At 37.0% G+C, this 19,266-nt stretch overlaps 3 protein-coding genes across 3 annotated transcripts; 1 reads left to right on the top strand and 2 right to left on the bottom strand.

Annotated features, from left to right (window-relative positions):
• Window positions 1–83: 83 nt before the first annotated feature.
• LOC149730275 (serine/threonine kinase-like domain-containing protein STKLD1) lies at window positions 84–16,808 on the bottom strand. The gene is made up of 15 exons (XM_089886278.1): window positions 16,650–16,808; window positions 15,628–15,759; window positions 13,191–13,370; window positions 12,541–12,724; window positions 5,095–5,207; window positions 4,714–4,871; window positions 4,279–4,373; window positions 3,885–4,010; window positions 3,070–3,318; window positions 2,584–2,712; window positions 2,227–2,355; window positions 1,825–1,953; window positions 1,362–1,502; window positions 890–975; window positions 84–591 (listed from the first exon to the last, which is right to left on the bottom strand). The coding sequence occupies exons 1-15, from the start codon at window positions 16,662–16,664 to the stop codon at window positions 475–477; spliced, it is 1,983 nt and encodes a 660-aa protein (XP_089742404.1). The 5' UTR covers window positions 16,665–16,808; the 3' UTR covers window positions 84–474.
• On the top strand, window positions 5,437–6,824 carry LOC149730276 (uncharacterized). The gene has a single exon (XM_089886301.1). The coding sequence runs from the start codon at window positions 5,479–5,481 to the stop codon at window positions 6,820–6,822; it is 1,344 nt and encodes a 447-aa protein (XP_089742427.1). The 5' UTR covers window positions 5,437–5,478; the 3' UTR covers window positions 6,823–6,824.
• LOC149730274 (uncharacterized) lies at window positions 16,734–19,231 on the bottom strand. The gene is made up of 4 exons (XM_089886314.1): window positions 18,927–19,231; window positions 18,432–18,704; window positions 18,077–18,312; window positions 16,734–17,418 (listed from the first exon to the last, which is right to left on the bottom strand). The coding sequence occupies exons 1-4, from the start codon at window positions 18,985–18,987 to the stop codon at window positions 17,200–17,202; spliced, it is 789 nt and encodes a 262-aa protein (XP_089742440.1). The 5' UTR covers window positions 18,988–19,231; the 3' UTR covers window positions 16,734–17,199.
• Between the last annotated feature and the right edge of the window lie 35 nt (window positions 19,232–19,266).

The raw sequence follows: 19,266 nt of genomic DNA, 5'->3' as shown, positions 1-19,266 counted from the left end.
TTTTTAAAGTTAAATTGAGTTAAAATGTTACTATACCATACTGACCACGAAAGGAGTTCGATTTATCTCTATGTATACTCCGGTTTGATTATTGTGTGTTTTATTCTACGAGTGCAAATCAAAATTACAGTGCGAGTGCGCCTACTACAGTGTACAAGGTGAAAATGAACGTGGAAGATCTATAGAAACACTATATATGAAATTACACAATCATACCACGATACAAAGGACACGAAATGCCGAAATCTCATGAGAAAAATAAAATCAACGCAGACTGAAGATGTCAGGTTCAAAATCGACAACTACAAGGCATTTTTTAGCAAAGTAAAAAACTTTTTTAAGTGCAGCCGAACTCAGTAACTGCTTAAAACGTTAAATAAATCGTTAGCGGCAAAAGCTTGTCCAATCAATACGTCATCAGAAATCACGTCATTATATGTGATGTCATCAACGATTACGTCATGAGTTGTGACGTCATCGGTTTCTGGCGGCGGATCTAGGACGGCTTCTCGCCGATGGTGGCCTCTGTGGACTACGTGGAGAACTAACTCCAAATTTTGACAGAATCACTTCAGTGCTGCCAGATATTTCCTGAAAAGCAGTGTTTCCGGATAAAAATATATACAATAAAATGACTAAATATCTTAAAATAGTGAGTTTTCAGAGAGTTCAATGCTAAACGCTGCTACCATTGTGGGCAAGTGTGTCCTTGTGCAAGATTCTACACATCCAGTGCTTCAACTTCAATAAAATACTCCCCCCAATGTTACAAAACATACACGCTAACTTGTAAACGGTCACAGGGTATATATAACACAACACTAGTATTATAACAACTGTCGTTGCACCACCATCCAAGAATAAATAGGTTACATTCACATTCGCATACCTCGTTGGATCGAAACTGTTTCCTTAAATTCGCGACAATCTGTTTGATTTTCAAACTTGGTGATTTCATCTCGTTAACCACGTCATCTGGATGTGATTATGATGTCATAATGTACTTTACTATGTCATACCGATATACGAAAAGAAATAAAAAAACTTTTGAAAATAATCATCTATAAAGCTACAAAAAACTTGTGAACGACCACGAGGTGTATGAAACCAAACAGCTGTGTTATAACGATAATTGTCGATTTCCTTTTTAATAAATATTTGCAATGCATTGTTAGTTATTTTTCTAGGATGGATATGGAACCCTTAGTATTGTTTTGAAAAAAAGAAAAAATTAACAATATACCCACACGTGCCTTGTAAGCGGGCACGAGGTGTATGAAACAGAATCTGTATTATAACAACTGTCGTTTTCTGACCATACGAAAATAAATAATCAAGATACATAACATAAAACCACATACCATATTCAGTTAACTCAAGCAGCAAGGTACAGAAACTTTCTGCAATGTCAACCTCATTTTTATGATGAGTCATTGCGTCCGTGATGACCTTTAACCCCGTGACATCATTGCTAGGACTGAGTACTCGATATGCGCATTCCTCTGTGGGGAAAATAAATATGATTTTTAAAATCATGAAACTTAATGGTCATGTATATGGTTCTTGTAATATTAAGTTAAAAAATATCTTAATTTGATTCTGATTTTGGTATTTTTTTTATTTAAAAAAACAAAAACTTGTTTATATGATCTTGGTTTTTTTCAGATTAAAAGAAAAAAGTTAAATATGGTCTTGGTACAGCATTCTAATCTTTGTGGGTGAGGCCTTATAGCGATGGGTCTTGGGATTTAGACCAAAGTTGGCCCATAGGTAAAAATTTAAAAAAAATTCTTTTGAAAAAAATTGCTATTTTTCTTCACTTACCCCCACACGTTACGATGCTCGCCAGGGCCATAAGAGCACTCTTGACAACTTTAACTTTAGTGACATGTTTCTCCATCGATTCAATTATAAGACTGATGGCAACGTCAGATAATATGTCAACATTATCATCTAAAACAAAAATTGTTTAAGTTAAATGAATTTAATGTGGCTTCCATTGTGGGCATATGTGGCTTTTGGTAAGACACAAAGTTACATATGTGGTAACTTGTAAGCGGGCACGAGGTGTATGAAACAGAACACCCATGTTACAAATTGTCATTGCCCAACATGTGAGAACAAATAAGTTTGAATCTTTCACATTTAAACTAGACACAAAACCTGGAGATTTCTGCACTTAATTAATCAGTAAAATAATTACAACCAATAAGACAGATGTCTTACCTTCTAACGATAAGGACCAAATAGCCGAACAAGCGCTCTCTATAAGTTCGGATGAATTAGCATGCGTTTCCATAGCGTTGCAAACATCTTGTAATCCTTTCTCTTCTGTTACGATACGAGCGTTTGATTCTGACAAACAAAATAAACATTATTTATTTAGATATTTTTTATACGTTGCATAGTTGATTATATTAAAAAAAATGCAAATATTTTCTTTGAGTAAAATTAATAGAATGAATCAATTTATTTAATTTTCTTGAAATTTAGGACAGGCGTTAAAAAATTGAAAATGAACCTGCGCATGCAGAATGACATCATATTTAACAGTGGTTAAAACACAGTGTATTTAGTATTTACCATTAACCGATAAACTCCACAAAGCCCCACAACAAGTAGAACAGATATCTGGTTTATTGGTGAACTGACGCATGGCAGATAAAATATCTTGCACACCGCCTGCCTGTCCTATTATGTCTGCTGCATCCTCTGTGGGAAAAAATTAAGGAATTCAGTAAAAAATTTGTCCTAGAATAGAATGTTATAGTTATCTTAAACAAAATTAAACATATATTGATATTTTTTCTTTCAAATTTAACAAAAACCTTAATTGTGTTTGGTACCATTGTAGGCGTATTTGGCCTTGGGCAAGATACTAAATGGCAATTGTTCCAACCCAGTGGTCACTAATCGGTTTATACATTATCAGCTATACACTAAAACAATCACACATCAAATTACATATGTGGAAACTTGTGGAAACGAGGTGTAAGAAACAGAACAACTAGGTTATAATGACTGTCGTTGCCGCACCATGCGGAGGTAATAAGTTACTTTTATTCATACCATCAGCAGATAAGGTCATGATGAGCGAACACGCTGTAGATTGAAGTTGCTCGCTCGTCGGATGCGATCTCATCCCCACAAGCACGGGTCGTATCATCTCTCGCTTGTAGAAAACCTCACGATCGGAGGAGGAAAGCTCAACAAGATTAAGGAGGATTTTGTAACCATGGAGTTGAACATCGGAGCAATCCATGTGTTGTTCCATCAACTTCACGATCTTCTTCTTCATCGCTGTCGTCATCGATCCAGCTGGACGATAAAAAAGACTTTTGTAAGAGGAATGAATTGGGAGTCCCGCGGGTCAAGAGTGGAGACAGAAATGAGACTTGGTTGGAACGTGAATAAAGAACTTCACTACCGCGAGCACGTCACTTCCAGACGTACAAGGTTGTTGGGGTAATGGGCCAAATTTGGCCGAGTCCCAGGCCCTCACTCATACAAAATAGAAGATGAATAAATTTGAATGAAAAGGAAATGAGAATCATAAGATAATTGGATATTTTTGGATGAGTGAATGAAATAAATGATGTTAGATAAATGAACCAGAATGAAGGAAATGAATGAATGAGAATCTGGTAAAAAGGTTTTGTTGGATATTTGAAATGATTTCTGCTTAAAATACAAGTGAAAGTTGTTATGGTGTGTTTACCCCTGCATTACTTTCAAGACTAAAGGATACGGGTGCTATTTCGGGCAAATCTATTTTCACTAGTGGGTAAGGTAATTTTTTAAACCCATTTTTTATGTTAGCTGTTTTGGTAATTTATTATGGCACTGACGTTTTCTATCTCAGTTTAATAAATTGTAAACTTTACCGAAATCCTTTTTCTGTGTCCTGAATGCCAGATGTTTAAATGCTTCCTTCTGCGCAGCTTCATTTTCAGAGTTCTTTGTCATATAACTGAATATCATCTGCACACTTTTGCCTTTTGGAAACGCATCTAAAAATAAAGTTAATTAGACAAGTGTAAGAACACTTAAACGCAAAAGATCCAACCCAGTGGTCACTTATGGTTTGTCCAAATACACACAATGTTACAAATGTGGTGATTCATAAGAAGGCACGAGGTGTATGAGAGCCTGTGTGTCGGGGTAATAGGCCAACTCTGCACTAAATCCCACACTGTAAGGACCACCCACAAAGAATTGCATAGACTACTAAAACAACATGAATATTTTGGCACAAACTCTGTGTATTAAGCTAATTACCTTTAGGTGGGGTGAATACTTTCTTTTTCTCAACAAGTTCAGAGTCTGGATTAAGTAGAAGGCATTCCTTCACATAAGGGAAGGCAAGTAACTCTCTGTAGGAATCAAATACATTGGAACTTGTATAATGGTGTCGTCGCAGTGGTTACAGGCTCTACCTCTAGCTCAGGGATACAGGAACAAAAGTCACCGCTGCTACCTATTCAGCGTATATGTCCCTACACTGTTACACTTAACAGCAATTGATTTAACCCAGTGGTCGCTAATCATAATGGGTTGTTTGAATGTCAACCATTTCTTGGAAAAAATAATCACCCACTAATTAACATACTTGGTAACTCATAAGCAGACACGAGGTGTATGAAACAGAACACCTGTTTTATAACAGCTGTCATTGCTCCATCACTTTAAAATAAACAAGTCCCACAAACTCACACAGCGGTTGGTCTTTGCTGGAAATTCCTCCTTAGCATGGTACGTATCAACTGACACAGATGGGGGGAATATTTATGCTTGGGAAGTTCACACAAGATGTCTTCCAGGCACTGTGGGTTCTGCTTGATCTCAAACAATGAACCAGAAATTTGGACCGGCTGAAAATGTAAAGTAATGTTGATGAAACAATTTGAATTTTTTTACCTTATTGTTAATGAGGTGAATGCAGCGTGACAGCGAATTACTTAGCAACTATCTAAGTGGTTACAAGCACAGGGTGTATGAAACAGAACACCCTTGTTACAACACATTACCATGCAAACATGAGGATAAACAAGTTACTTTCATACATTTAAAACACAATATAAAAAAGAAACTTACATCAAGAAATGAACAAGTAGCGAGTTCAAGAAGTATGCACCCTAGTGACCAGACGTCACTCCTTTCATCGTACGGACGTTCCATCACCTCGGGTGCCATCCAGTTCATTGATCCTACGTTTATATTAGGATGGTTAGAAGGTTTTTCACCAAAAACATGCAGAAAACAGATAGTATAGGCCTACTGTTTGGGGTGCATGGGGTTTTAGCATCTCAATTTTATGAATTTTCTGTAACTGCATTTTAGCAATGTCACCCAGATTTTCCCAAAAGTAACATTTTGACACCCAGTGGCGCAACCAGCGCGTTCAAAAGGGGGCTGTCATATTTACGTCTAGTCCGAACTTTTGGTTGTGCACGGCAGCGTGCGGACGGTTCTCGCAACATGCGCGAAAAAGCTAGCTTTGCTAGGGTGGTGAGCACCCAAAAGATTAATATGTTTAAACGCCCCAACTGTCTGAGTTTTAAAACAGAAAAGCAAATCAAAAGACACGAAGTGATTGATATCTTAAAGAAAATAGGCTTTGAAAGAAAGAAAATTCAGGGAATTGCTGAAATGAAAGGAACCAAAATCGATGTCACTTGCAGCTCAAGAGAAAATGTTCTAGAGCTAAGAGAAATACTATCTAAACGGGAAGAGTTTTACAATGTATACTTGTACGAATCGGATCATGTTAATGTCATCCTGGGATGGGTACCTATACCATTTCCTGACCTTTTAATAACCGAATTTCTGCAACATAACCATGGATCAGTAGATAAAATAGTTCAAAAGACCGACAGAGATGGGCTTAAAACCGGCGTAAGGATAGCAGTAATGAAAAAAGAGGACCTGATGAAGCACCCAATACCAAGCTATATCTCAATAAATAATATGGAGTTTTACGTCACTTACAATGGGCAAACAGTAACCTGTAAATATTGTAAAGAACCTGGGCACAAACAAGCCGAATGCTCCAAAAGATTGCAGGATTACCCAAGATTAGAACATAAAACAAAACAAAGTGATAAAGATCAACTCACTGGCACTACAGTCGACGATATTCTTCCGCGTGACGTCACATCTACACCTAAGGAGAAGGTGCGCGGCAGTCTAGATCGAGACTCACCAAGCCTCGAGGTAATGCCTACAGCAAATCATCCGAGAGAAGCAGTACTTGCTGAGAATATAGAGGCAAGTAGCAAGTCGGGTCAAGTGAAATCTAGACCAAAAAGGCCACTATCGAGCCCGGAAGAGTGTAACAAAGCCAAGATGCACTCTGTCAGTCTCAGTGAAACAAAACTCCCTGTGAGCTGTCTGAAGTGCAAAAATGAAGGATTGTCCACAGAGAATGCTACGTCATACCACTGTTGGGGTTGCTCGCAGGAGTTTGTCGTGGCTCGCACTTGTTGCTCAAATGACTTGTTTCTGGAATCAATGGAAGTAGAAGATACAAGCTGCCCTTTATGCCAGAGGAGATTGAAGAAGATGGCTTGCTGCAACACCTTTCAACCAGAGTCTCGGTTGGACGACGGCTGCTACGAGTGCGTCACTTGTCAAAGGTATTCTAGACTTTGTAAATGTTCAAATTTTAGCTGTTTCGGCAATAGAAATACCAGTAAAGCTTGCAAAAACATTGCGTGTAAAAGTAAGCTAATTAACTGTGAATGCGGGAAGCGGTATATCGAAGAACTTGACGACGAACCATTTGTATGTCCTTGTGGTTGTGTTTATAGATGTGAAGCGTAACTATTGATCTAGCAAATCTGGACGACTTTTATTTTAACTTTTTAATGTCACTTAATATTGCTATTTATAATGTGGCTGGTTTGCGGGATAGCAAAAAGCGCAAAGCAGTGTTCAACTTTATCCGAGGTAAAAAACTTAATTTCACATTTCTACAAGAAACACACGGCTGTGCAGTCTCTAATAGGCTATGGGAAATGGAATGGGGAGGACAAATTCTTTGGGCTAATGGGTCAAACAGAAGTAGAGGGGTGGCGATACTTTGCGATAAAAAAACTTCTTACACTTTGGGAAGCACTAATGCAGACCCAGAGGGAAGATATATAACCGCTGAAATTCGAATAGAATCTCGAACGCTGCTGCTGGCAAACATATACGCCCCTAACAGAGATGACCCGATATTTTTTGAAGATTTATTCCAAACAGTTTCTCGCACGATAACCAGCGCAGATATAATTTTAGGCGGTGATTTCAATCTTACACTTGACCCGCACTTAGATAGACATAATCCAAACGCCGAAAGAAACCATAATGCGCGAGAGACTGTCCTGGAGCACATGCAAACTCTTGGACTAGAAGACGCGTTTCGATTAAAAAACTGTAACCTTAAACAATTTACTCGCTACCAATCTAATCCATATTCAGCCGGTCGAATTGATTTGTTCCTACTATCCCAACAACTCGTGCCAAAGTTAAGTAATTGCGTTATTCGTCCAAGCATTAGATCTGATCACAGTCTTGTGATACTGTCCCTGCGTTTATCCCCTATTAACAGAGGGAAGGGTTTGTGGAAACTTAATAACTCGTTACTGCAAGATGAAGCGTCAGTTACTAAAATACGGAAACTAATCAGGGACTTTGGCGCAACCAATCCTCGCGGACATGTCAATGCTCATGTTCGATGGGACACTTTAAAGTGTGTGGTTCGTGGAGAATTCATTAAACTAAGCGCACAATATAGAAAATCGATACAGAAGACTCAGACGAAACTAGAAAATAAACTAGCCTCTGTAGAATCCGAAGTCACCGATGCTGGGTCCAACCCAGATGAAAGTCTTCTGGAGCGTAGACAACAACTGCGTAACGAACTGGATTGTTTAATTGAACATCGCACACATGGCGCTATAATAAGAAGTCGTGCGCGCTGGGCCGAGAGTGGTGAAAAATGCTCCAAATTCTTTTTAAACTTAGAAAAACGTAACTCTGAGAAAAAAACGATATGGCGTCTTAAAAAGTCAAACACCGTGCTAACCGACCAATTGGAAATAATTAATGAACTCCGTACTTTTTATAAAAATCTATATGATCCAGGGCCGCAACCGATACCAATATCCGATATCGCCAATCACTTAAACTCGCTATCGCTACCAAGACTTAGCCATGACGACGCTCTCAATCTTGAGCAACCTATAAGAGTAGAAGAAATACACTCAATTATAACGTCCATGCCTAATAATAAAACGCCCGGGAACGACGGACTCACAGCAGAGTTTTACAAAACCTTTTGGCCGGATATTAAAGTATTCCTTATCGACTCGATTCGACGCACTGAAGCTACAGGCATGTTGTCGAATTCCCAGACCGAAGGCGTAATAACACTGATTCCGAAAGAAGGTAAAGATCCGTTGCTTGCTACAAATTACCGACCTATCACGCTCCTCAACGTTGATTACAAAATATTTTCTAAAATAATTAACTCAAGAATTAAATCCACGTTACCTGAGCTAATACATCCAAATCAAAATGGCTTTATGAAAGGGCGTTTCATTGGTGATAACATAAGACTGTTGTTTGACGTAATCGACTACTGTGACTCAGAAAACATCCCAGGAACGGTGGTCAGCCTCGATTTTTTTAAAGCCTTTGACACGTTAACCTTTAACTATATACATGAAATGGTAAAAAACTGGGGTTTTCCGAAGTACATACAAAAATGGATCAACATTTTTTACAATAATCCGCGGTGCGCAGTAGCAAATAACGGGCATGTGTCTCCCCTGTTTAGGGTCGGAAGAGGTTGTAGGCAAGGAGATCCAATATCTCCTTCACTTTTTGTTCTTGCCATTGAAACGTTAGCTGCAGAAATTCGTGCAGCTGACTTTAAAGGTATTGAAGTCGACGGCAATCAGATCAAAGTATCGCTCTTTGCAGATGACACCGTTATATTTACAGACGGCACGCAGAAAAGCTTTGACAGTATCTTTAAAATTTTACATGGGTTTGGGGTTAAATCTGGTTGCACAATTAACCTTCAAAAATCTCAAGCGTTTCACATCGGTAGCAAACGAAAGTGTTTAAGCAGGCCAATGTCGGGCCAGGGACTTAGGTGGCCTCAAGATCATATGAAATACTTGGGCATTGAATTTCCTATTCAAAATGAAAGCGATAAAAATTTAATAAAATCCAATTTAACAAAGCCGCTAAATAAGATTGCAACTCTTCTAAACATTTGGTCAGGCAGAGCCCTTACAATGCTCGGAAAGATTACGGTCGTGAAATCTCTAATAATCCCGATACTAACATTTAAGGTAAGCGTGCTTCCAATACCAATCCCGACACAAATTATAAAGTCCTTAAACACGAGAATTTTTCGGTTCGTTTGGGGATCAAAATGGGAACGAATAAAAAGAAAAACGCTGTGCCAAGAGATAAAACGGGGAGGTGCAAGCATGATCGACATTGAAGCTTACACTCTAGCCCTACAGTCCAAGTGGTTAAAATTTCTCATAAATCCTGCTTATGAGTCATCGTGGAAACTTATTGAATCCCGTTACTTTAACTCAGAGATCTTACTGGCTACATTACTATCAACTATACGTGAAACGTCCGTCGAATTCAAACGAATGTTACCGATCCGATCGTTACGAACCACCTTACTAACGATTAAACGTATTTATAACTGTGGAGCGTTGGGCGAGAAAATTAATAGCAATAGATGTTTATGGTTAAACGCAAAAGTTAAGTGTCGCTCTCATCCGTTTTTCATCCAAGAGTTTGCAAGTGCCGGGATAATAAACTACTGCCAAATAATCAATGAAGTGGGTAACTATATGAGCTATTCAGAAATTGTCGAAAAATATAGGGTGAAAGACAGTAATACCGATTATAAATGTTACAACGAACTAATAAAATCTATACCAGACAGTTGGGACAAGGGTAATGTCGAGATAGAGAATCATGCCGCTGACGCAGCAAAACTGCTAGATGGCGTTAAAGAACTTAAAGCAACAAACTCGATTTACCGAGAAATAACTGGCGCATTTAAAGATCCGAACCCCAAAACACAACAAAAATGGGCCTTAATAGTGGGATACATTGAAAATTGGGAGAAAGTGTATTTAAGAAATTATTTCTGCACAGTCGAAACAAGATTACGGTCATTTCAAATAAAACTACAAAACCACGGTATCGTAACTAATGAACTACTATTTAAATTGGGATTTAAAGACAATGACAGCTGTGTTTACTGTAGAGATGAAACTGAAACGATAATCCATGCTTTTTATAATTGTCCAAAAGTTAAAGACTATTGGTATAAAGTTGAAAACTGGATTTGCGCAAGGGTCCGTAGACCATTTTGCTTTCACGTAAAACACTTTTTATTCGGTGTTAATGATGTTCTTGTGAACTGCTTATTGTTGTGTGCTCGATTTTGTATTTATCGCTGTAGAGTGCAGGAGAAAATTCCCGTAGTAAAAATTTTTGTTCATGAAGTGGAAAGGATCCAAGCCACTGAATATCAAATAGCCAAAATACGTGGTCTTACTTCCACACATTTTATGAAATGGGGTGCAGCCGTTTGTTAATGTTGTTACTACAATCGTACTGTTGTTCGTAATTTTTATTGCAATAAAAAAAAAAAAAAAAAAAAAAAAAAAAAAAAAAAAAATTTACGTCTAGTCCACGTTTATCTCTGACGCGATAAAACACTCCCTTTATTGGTTGTGCACACGAATATATATCCTATTTTACGCGGTAAATTAAAACTAACACTACATTATTAAAAAGACGTATCTAAATTAATATAAACAGAGGAAACATTGTTGCAGATTTACGCATGTTAATGTAACGATTATTTACGTCAGAATACCTTTGATAAACCATTACGATTGTTCCATCACAAACGAGATTGTTGGTAAACAATCGTGTTTTATTTGCTCCCATACGATCTGTAGTTTTTGTATGATTTCTGTTTCTGATGATTAGTTTAAATCAGTGCTTCCCAAACTATGGTATGCGAAGGCCTCCCAGGTGGTACGCGAGCACCTTATTAAGTTCACACCAAACGATCGCAAATGATCTTTTAGTGATTTTCGTAAGCATTATTTTAATCCACATAAATTACGTAGAGCGTGACATTCCATGCTATATTCCCTACACCGGTGTTCCTAACTTTTTAAACCTAGGCGTTGTTTTACGCGTGTACAGAATATTTTTGCAAGCCTATCTTTACTTATGCGCATGAAAAGGCAAATATTCAACCTGTTTTCAAGCACCTGCAGGCTAAATAATCAAGGGGACAATCGCTAATATGACGCAAATAATCAACGTGTGAACTGCTATTATGACGTAATCAATTCCCAGGTCAAACAATCGCTATTATGACGCGATGAATCCACGTGTGAATCCCTACTGTTTCGTAATAATTATGCTGCTTGGCTGAGGAAAACATCGTAAATATACAGCAGTGCTACTTCTGGAACATATTTAGGTTGTTTATTACCGCGCCTGTTGCCCTGTTTAATAGGCAAATTACTTTTATTTTCAACTTTGAGAAAGGCAGTGCCAAGTTCATGCCCGCGGAAAAAATAGGTGTGCGTGCGGTTTTTAATTTCACTATTTAAAATGAGTTGTTCACGAGCCTTTAGTAGTTTAGTATGTAAGTGGTTTGAGAACGCTGCTTGAACCAAAAAGTGGTACGCGAGTAGATAAAGTTTGGTAACCACTGATTTAAATGCTGATAAACCGCGATTATTATGCATTTTAATTGGTGCAAATATAAGTGCGAGGAGCGACGCTATCAGTAAATTGGAACCAACACAAATTGTAATATATTATTATAAAGTATCGCCCCGGCAGAGCTTGGACAAAGGCCAAAAAACATCGTTTGATGACACCGCACGAGAACCAGAGTTTTATTACGTCACTTTTCACGAGAATAAATTCACAACGATTGCTTCGTTTGTTAAGTGTTGAATGTATGCTACCACATGCGTCTTCCTTTATTTCCTACGCCGGCGCAGAGCGTAAAAATGTGACGCTCATACACGATGTTTCGATCTCGTAGTTGGTTGTGCAGTTAGCACATTCCTCCAGATTGTTATATTATGAAACGTCATAATTAATAGTTACGTTACAATAGGACAAGTGACGTAACAATTGAACGAAAAGTTATTCCAATTTTAAGCGAACGAATGTAATATTAAATGCAACGCGCGTGTGTGTGCGTCTTAGCACTTTCTGGCTGCGTGCGTGTCTGCGGAAAAGGGGGCTGTCATGACAGCAAAACAGCCCCCCTGGTTGCGCCCCTGTTGACACCTATGCAGATACAGTACGGTACCATTGCACAGTGGTTAGAGCGCTTGCTTCTAGACTAGAGAATACTGGTAAACAAAAACTTTTTAAAGACCTTTTTTTCCTACACTGCAACAGATGTCCTTTTTTTTAAAGAACATTTTTAACGATTTTGTTTCCCGAAATTTTTCCCAAACCGAAACTTACCAACAGTAGTCCTGGTTCTTGTCCTTGCATCTCCCATCACAGTGGCCACCCCAAAGTCCCCGATGCATATGCTGAGGTTCTTCGTCATGAAGATATTGCTGGGTTTGAGATCTCTATGGATCACTTTCTTGTTGTGGACGAACACAAGCGCTTCAACCATTTGCCCGAGCCATTTACGCAAGATCTGGGATAATATAAAGTAATTTTTATTTATCTCTTCGAATACAGTAGGCTGACAAAGATGATATTAAGTAATACAACCAAGAGAAGGAAATTAGCAACTAAATGAAAGTTGTTATACAAATGCTGCTGGTAAAAACTACTTGAGTTAAAGAGTAAATTTGTCTTAGCCATTTACACAAAATCTGGGAATCTGGGAGAATATAAGAATATAAGATAATGTTTTATTTTTCCCTTCGAATACAGTAACGAAGATCAGATTAATTAATTCAACGAAGAAAAAGAATTAGCCACGAAACACCAGTCGTTATACACACACTACTTGAGTAAAAGTTTTTTTAAACCAGAGGAAAAAAATATAAATACAACATAAAAAACTGTTTATAAAAAACTCTATACGACTACATAGTAGGATTTATAACACTACAGGTTTTTAAACCGTTGAAACAATATATAAAAAGTTCACATACCATCTCGTCTATGTTTTCCTGCTTTACTCTCTTGGTCTTGAGGACTTTTGCGAGATCTCCAAGTTCATAATAATCCATGACAATACACACGAACATGGCTGATTCCTCACGATCCCAAGTTACAAAGAATTCTTTGTACCCGCACACAAACTGATGACGAAGCTCTTGTAGCGCCATTGCCTGGGAAATGAGTGTATACATTAGTTAAGATATTATATTATATACAACCTTTTTATCCTCGCATGGTAGGCAGTGACAGTTGTTATTGTTTAGGTGTTCTGTTTCATTTACCTCGTTCCAGCTTTTGAGTTACCACTACCAGGTGTGTAATTTTGTTTTTTGCAAGGGAAAAGAGGTGGAAATCAAATAACAGTTGTATTAATTTGTACATGTAAATCGTATTGGTGAATATATGTAACTTGTTTATATTTTTTGGCAGCGCAACAACAGCTGTAATAACGGTTCAGACACCTTGTGCCTGCAACCTACAAGAAACCACTGGGTTGAATCTATGACATCTAAGTGTTTTGCCCAACATATTATGGTTTATTTTTTTTTACTATAACTATAACAGTACTAGTAGCCTATCCAACATAATATGTTCACTTGTACATTATAAGTTAAAAAAGACAACCATAGAAACAAATATGAAAAATGAGGGCGTTGAACCAAACAAATTCACACGTTGACTAAACGTGCTTCCTTTGTTTAAATGTCAGAAGCGATATGCTTAATTTGGAATTAACAACTTAATTTTTGTTTGAACAAGTTTTGTTTTAAACCAAACGCAAGCTGGTTATAGTCAGTAGTCAACATTGTAAAAAGAAAGCTGAAGCTTCGTCGAATTGTCAGACAGAGAACAAATACATTGTCACTCTTACTAGAAATGGCGTGACGCGAAACGATCCAAGGTTCGTTCAATCAAGGCGTTGGAAATGAATTACAGGATAGGTAGGGATGGTGTATGGACATGTGTGTACATTGATTCCACATTGTGTTTGGTGGTTTGAATACACGACAGTGTTTGTTTCGTGCAAACACCGATCCACATATACCGACTAATCAATAGAAGACTAGTATTCAACACGCCCGAGACGTAATTATTTACACATTGGATTATCTGTCCCCCATGGAGCTTATGTGTGCCACAGTGTGTTATGGTGAGACAAATTGAAAACCTAAACCAACAATAAGACAAGGTGCCAAGCGGAATTAAAATCGGATAATATAAAATGACAGGGTGAGAATGGAATCAAATAATCTTAAAGCGGATATTGCTGGAAAAGGATTTTTGAAAGCAACGGATAAACCAAAAGTTGTTTTTGATATTACGTCATGTCTAGTAGTAACAGTAGAAGAAAATCTAAAATAATGGTGAAGTAAATAAACCTATATCCCTACTTGTGTTTTATTAAACTCGCACAAAATGCAATTTCTTTATTCTCACATGGCCGGAAAACAACATTCGTTATAACGTTTCTGTTCTATTTACTTTATTGAATTAAAGTTGGAAGTTGTTTTCAGTGTTTTGTGACTTGCCCACTGGTTTTATTCTATGTGGATGAGGTTCTTCAGGGTAACATGAAATGGAAGTATGGGACCTGATATTTAGGCCAGAATTGTTCAATAACCAACAGCAATACAAAACACAGTTGTTAAAACAAAATCACTTATCATGGTGATACACGAAGTACATAAATTGTTTTTTTTTGATAAACACATAGTGTACAACAAAACTAATAAAAAGACTTTCTCTTACACCTATGCATATGTTATGTGTGAATCCAATTAAAGACTGAGTGTCATTGAATCCAATTAAAGATAAAGTGTCATTGAAGACACTAAACCTACATTCACATCCAGACTTGTGGCAACATTTCGCTTTAAATCACATATTACAATGTTGACTGAGCTTTCAATCTCAACTCATAAAACTGACAAACAGGTTTTAGTGCAGTGGCTCTTGTGTCTACTATATACGTGGAACAGAATGTACAAAAGTTTTGTTACCTTTGCTACCAGGCATATTGTAATGATCCTGTTTGGTGTAATCTATAATGGCAATGTTTTATCTGCCAATTGGCAAGACTTCATCATGAAATGTGTAACACAACAATATAAATAAGCAAGCACATTAAAATGTACAAAACTTAAAAACTCACATATAATAAATTTAAAAACACCAACTGCTATGCTACTTATGCAGATAACAAAATTATTCTAAATTTGGGACAGAAAAAACTACAAAAATAGTTACACTTGCATATATAGTAACTCGTAAGCGCTCACAAAGTGTATAGAAATAAAACCCATGTATTGTATTATAAAAAAATATTTTTAGTGCAAAAAATAATTATTCACCAAGTTACCTACGTGACATAACCAGGCATAAAAGAAAACCCTGGTATTTTGTCGGCCATTTATATTTAACCTTTACCTCTTTGAAGGCTTTATTTGCCTCACTCTCGTCATTGCATTCAACCTTCTTTAAAACATATTTAGCTTTATCTTCCTTGTGTTCCACCAAGTACACAGAACCTTGAGCCCCCCGGCCCAATCGCTGTAGCAACTAAAGGAAAAAAACTTGTTAGTGCCCAGAGGTGTCACTTTCGTTCAAATTTTAACAAAATGTTTTAACCAGAAGAGTTTTTAAATTTTAAACCAAGTTTACCCATCAGCATATTGTTTTTAATTTTAACAAAATCTGGGGTGATATTGTCAAAATGCAGTTACATTCATAGTGTGAAACATCGGGCCTAAAAACATAACTTCATTAACTAATGTGCTGTAGAACTTGGCCCTGCTTGTTTGTATATGTAAATAACAGCAGGGTAAAATCTGTATTTAAGAAGGTAAAAACACAATACGTTACTGCATTTTAAAAAGTGGGATGGCATGCTATCCCAGACAGATACCTATGTTATTTATATATATATATATATGTTATTTAAAACAGACTCCATTAAAATGGCTGGTTTAAAGTTATCAAAAAACGACGATCGACATCTTAGCGCGCCTGCCCCTAATCCAGTGGTAATGGGTTCAAGGCTCGATGCTGCTACCATTGAGGGCGTATGTGCCCTTGGGCAAGACACTTAACAACAATTGCTCCAACCCCGTGGTCACTAATGGGTTGTCCAAATTGTCAGCCATTCATAAACAAAAACCAAAATAATCACCCACAAAGTAACATGGTAACTCCTAACTCGTTAGCGGGCACGAGGTGTATGAATATAAAACACCCGTGTTATAACGACTGGCGTTTTCCGGCCACGCGAGGATAAAGTAAGTTATGAATGAACGAATGAATGTAACATTACTATCTCTTAGAAATTAAAAGGTCTAAACGTATCTTTAGACTTTAATTAAATAAAAAGTAATTTTATAATAAGTACTAAAAAGTTTGTATATAAACGTGTGTATTTAATAAGTTTAAAAAGCCAACAAACATAAACCAACCTTGTAGTTTTCCATGCAATTCCCAAATATTTTTTTATGCAATAAAAGAAGTAATAACAATAACAATACAACTTTACAATACTCCTGCAACACGAGATAAATAATAGCAAAATGATACGGGCTTTAGTTTTAAAAACATAAGCTTTACTAATAATTTGCGTTACCCGATAATTTATGAATCACTATAATAACTCGCGTCCCAAACAACAGAATTCTTTGGTCATGCCTCACTAAGCAAAAAGTAAAAAATAACAAGAGAGCTTAGCGCTAATAAATGAGCACATATAAATATAAAATAATTAATTCACAGTATATTGACTAAATAATAATAAGTGCACACAGCTTATAAGGTAATGCAAAACTAAATCATTTCAAAATGTAATAAAAATCAAAAAGAGGTACAATTTATACTATTTATATATATATAGTTTTTAAACGGTCACGAGGTATGTGAAACAGAACATCAGTGTTAACAAACGTCGTTTACCGTACACACGAGGATTGGGAAAGTTACATTTATTCATAACAATCATTCTAAAAAATTAGAAATTTATAGATCGGAAGAAAGATTTATGGAGCAGAGAACAGTAGACGCTTCAAATTCTTTTCCGATCGGATAATTCAGTAATCCACTGTCGTTTGTGTGTAAATAACGAACCCGCATCACTAGTTCGGTGCTAGTGCTCTGTGAGGTGGGAAAGCCGGGCTGTTTCCAATTTCCATCTCCATTAAAGCCTGGTTCACCATTGCTCTGTGCCACTTTTCCGGTCTGTTGGTTATTTTTCAATGCATAAATTTACGCATATATAGTAGAGTGCGGTAAGATAGGATATGTTTTTAATTCATTTTTTTATCCCATTTAGCCGTTAACAAAGAAATTTTACAGTAGGAACCGTAGCCTACGAATGTATAAAAAAACGTTATTCGTTGTTAAAAAACACGACCAGTAAATATAAAACTAGGTGCTAACAGTACTATACCCATCTTATCCTACAGTACTATATGTGAAATGTACGTGTATTAGGGTGGGGTAATACGGGACACTTTAGCACATAATATCTAAATATCCTGATTGTGTTTAATAAATAACAACGCTCTATGTGAGTCGTAAGAATGCAATTTCACAATTCTTTGAATGCTCTCTGTTTACTATCTAGTGGGACGAGAAAATAGAATGAAAAGGCGTTCTATCTTTTTCTACCACAATATACAGTAGGGTGGGGGGGAGATGGGACTCCTTTTAACTCTATTTTCTCGACCTATTTGGTATTTAACAAAAAAAACATTTATAAAATTATAAAACTATATCCTCACGACACCCATAGACCGTTGCTAATTGTTTAAAACACAATCAGGATATTTGGATATAAAGTGTGACCCATCTTCTCCCACCCCACTATACTAAAATTTTTGCTTGCAAAATATACCTGAGAGTTGTATTTCGATGCTATCCAAACATGTACGTACGTGTACACTAGGGTTTGATACTTGTAGTGTTTGGCAACATGATCATATATCAATCCGTACGTCTCCCTGTCCGCAATATCAGCTAATTCAGCGCTACGGTTACTGCAGTAAACCGCTGATTGCTTCTTCGTCATTGTATTTATTCCAGATAGTTCTGGAAGCCAATAAACCCGTTCTCGATGGGCAAAGGCAATACCTGTTTTAATATATATTATAGGATACTGTGGGGTAAGATGAATACCGTTAGGACATAATATCCAATTTGCGTTATAATATAGCTAGGCGAAACAGTTTATCAATATCATAAATACTAACCTATGTAAAAGAACCAGTCCACAGTTATCATCGCATCCCACCCTGTAGCTTGATCAACACGCTCTAATTCAAACACAAAACTGTACGCTTTTATTTCAAGAATAGCCACGTTGAATTTGTGGGGCAAAGATTGGTTACTCGGTTTGACTGTTGCGTATACGAAGTCAGGTTTTCTAGGTAAGCATAGGTTATAGACTACTTGCTCTTTTGTTTTTGATTTTTCTGAAAACGAAGATTGTTCCAAACTTCCTCTTGTTGTCTTCAGTTGATCTGCTGTATTGAATGTAATTTAATTTTCCCCGTGACGGGGCAACAGCAGTCGTTATACCACGGGTGATTTATTTCATACACCTCGTGCCCGTTTCAAGTTAACACATATGCAGGCCTAGCTAAACTGCACACAATCGGACAAAAATAACAAGCTCAGTTTAAATTTTACACTGACATCACAATGTCTTGTACTATAACGTATTATATAAACATAATGTAACTTACCTAAAGCAGTAACCAACAAAACTTCCGCAAGTAAAGTCAAGATACAAAAGACCTTTTTCATAGTTACGGTAAGCGCAGCTTCAGCACTGGAACTCTATTTGTTTATACATAAACACTATTTTCGTATAATCTGTGACAAATAAATTTAAACCGTACAGACGTCCATATATACAACGAAATAAAAGACGCTACACATAGATCGCTAAACACACTTTTGTTACTAACATTGAAATACTATTATCATACGCTTATATGGTAAATTGTGCCGAACAATACTAAACAAACCCGCTAAGTTAAGGTTTACGCTTATGACAACAACGCTGCGAAATATATGTAACCT

This window comes from Ciona robusta, chromosome 10, assembly GCF_009617815.1.
Source record: "Ciona robusta chromosome 10, ASM961781v2".
Taxonomy (NCBI): Eukaryota; Metazoa; Chordata; class Ascidiacea; order Phlebobranchia; family Cionidae; genus Ciona; species Ciona robusta.
Note: the sequence above shows the minus strand (reverse complement) of the source record. Positions and strands in the feature narration are given on the sequence as shown.